This window comes from Rattus norvegicus, chromosome 2, assembly GCF_021556685.1.
Source record: "Rattus norvegicus strain SHRSP/BbbUtx chromosome 2, alternate assembly SHRSP_T2T, whole genome shotgun sequence".
NCBI classification, from domain to species: domain Eukaryota; kingdom Metazoa; phylum Chordata; class Mammalia; order Rodentia; family Muridae; genus Rattus; species Rattus norvegicus.
In genome coordinates, this window is record NC_141535.1 from 181,672,885 (window position 1) to 181,675,386 (window position 2,502).

The 2,502-nt window shown below is 41.6% G+C and overlaps 1 protein-coding gene across 1 annotated transcript; it reads left to right on the top strand.

Annotated features, from left to right (window-relative positions):
* The first annotated feature begins 1,151 nt into the window (after positions 1-1,151).
* On the top strand, positions 1,152-2,246 carry Tdpoz2l4 (TD and POZ domain containing 2 like 4). The gene has a single exon (XM_087643787.1). The coding sequence runs from the start codon at positions 1,152-1,154 to the stop codon at positions 2,244-2,246; it is 1,095 nt and encodes a 364-aa protein (XP_087499913.1).
* Positions 2,247-2,502: the final 256 nt, after the last annotated feature.

Consider the following 2,502-nt stretch of genomic DNA (forward strand, 5'->3'; position numbering starts at 1 on the left):
CACCACCCCCTTGCTCCAAATAACAGACAGGAGACTATTTGACAAAATCATAGCAGGGTCTTTATTTTCTTTTCTAGCTCAGGCACCCCCACCCCTCCCAACATCCCAATGCACCACAATCATGAAACATCATTTTGCTTGTGAAGGAGTACCGAATGTCCTCCTTTTTCGACTTCCTGTGGACTTAAGTAACGTAAAAAACAGGAGAGGATGTTTTTTTTTTTTAACAGTTTTTGGCTTAAGTTGAAGTAGATATATCCAGTCCATCTACAGACTCTTTTGGTAGAAAAACACACCTTTAATCTGAGTCTTGAGTCTGGAAAACATGTACCATTAATCCAAATCTTAAGTCTAGAAGACACACCATTAACTGGGCCCCACTTCTGTTGCAGGCCTATAAAAGTATAGAAGAAGGATGCTGTGAGTCTGCCTGCTTGCTCTCACTTTCCTAGCAAGCTCATTTCTACACTGGCATCTGAACCTATTTCTGCAGGATTCTGTTGAATTCTGAAGAGGATCTGAGACTTCAAATCTTGTGGAATAAGTAAGTATTGACATTAGCCAACTTTATATTAGTTTGACTGTCTACAGATTTTTCTCATACATCCACTTTCTATTTATATAGAGAAACTTATTCTTTATGTTTATTACATGCCCCTGATTAGTACAACACAGTTGAAATGGTAGTGTTTATACATTTCCAAACAGTTCAAAAGTTGGATAGAATAGTCAAACCTAGTTACTATTGACCTAATATTCAATAAAGATACACAGAGATATACAGAACCATTGTAGTTTTGGGTGAGGGTAGTGGAGATTGAGAGAGACATAAAAAACAAAGACAGAGACATACACACACAATCAAATGAGGAGGGAGAGAGAGAGAGAGAGAGAGAGAGAGAGAGAGAGAGAGAGAGAGAGAGAGAGAGATTTAACAGGCATAGTGGGTTTGTTTTATGTTTGGTAGAACAAGTATGGAAACCTACAGATCCTGCTTAGAAATAGACATTTTTAAGAATATGAAAGGGGCAATTTAGCAGAAATTGAAAATAAAAACAAAAGGTTATCTATAATTGTATCTTACAGAATAAAGAGTAAGTTCTATTACTTCTTTCAGATCAACCTTAATCTCCAAACTATCTCTAGAAGATATGTCAGGGGACCTGGAAGACAAGATCTGTGGCTACACACATATCAGTGTTCAGAAATTCTGCTACAACTGGACCATTAGCAACTTTTCATTTTGCATGGACGGAATTCAGGAAAGTATTACAAGCCCAGTGTTCTCATTAGAGGCCAATGAAGAAGTGCAATGGTGTTTGACAATATACCCAAACGGTGTTGATGAAGAAAGCAAAGATTACCTGTCTGTTTGCCTGGGTTTGCACAGTTGTCCAAAGAGCCCAGTTTTGGCAAAGTTCCAGTGCTGGATCACGAATGCCCAAGGAGAGAAACATCAAATTACAGAGATCCGAAATGTTATAAGGTTTCTTCCAAACGAACAATGGGCATTGAGGAAGTTCATCCTTCGAGACTTCCTCCTCTCCCATAGGCATTGGCTTCTCCCTGAAGACCAGCTCATCCTGTGTTGCAAGGTGTCCATAGTAGGACCCTCCCTTAGTAGGCCTGGACATAGCATGAGACCTGAAATCAAGGATCCAACACAGATGTTGGCCGATGACGTAGGAGAGCTGTGGGAAAATTCCCTCTTCACAGACTGCAGCCTGGTGGTAGCTGGACAGGAATTCAGAGCTCACAAGGCCATTCTAGCAGCTCGCTCTCCGGTTTTCAGAGCCATGTTTGAACATGAAATGCTGGAGAGCCTAACAAACCGAATTGAGATCCATGACATTCACCTGCAAGTCTTTAAGGAAATGATGGCCTTCATTTACACAGGGAAGGCACCACACCTCCACAGCCACTCAATGGCCACTGGTTTGTTGGCAGCTGCTGATAAGTATGATCTACAGGACTTGAAAGTCATTTGTGAGGATTCCCTGTGCAGGAACCTCTCTGTGAAGAATGCTGTACCAACTCTCATCCTGGCTGACCTCCACAGCACAGAGCACCTGAAGTCTATGGCCATGGATTTCATTATACTTCATGCTTCTGAAGTCTCTGAGACCTTGGAGTGGAAGTCAATGGTGGAGTCACATCCCCACTTGGTGGAGGAAGCATTTTGCACCCTGGCTTCTGTACATTGTTTTTCCTTGGAGCCCTCACTCATACGCCAAAATGTATTTTAGGAACTTGTCAGTTATGGCCTGCACCTGGCTGCTAACAGCTATAACCAGTGTTTTTAACAATGACTTCTGTTTAGATTACAGTTTTGTTGGAACATTTACAGTGAATCTGGGGCAAGATAGCATGATGGCTATGGATTTCATACAGCTGTAATATTTCAAAATGGTGTGTAGAGAAAGGGCAGCACTAGGGTCTTGGACATTCTTCCTGACACCTATCCTGTTGATGTTGTTTTATTCTTGTCTGACGTCTTGGACC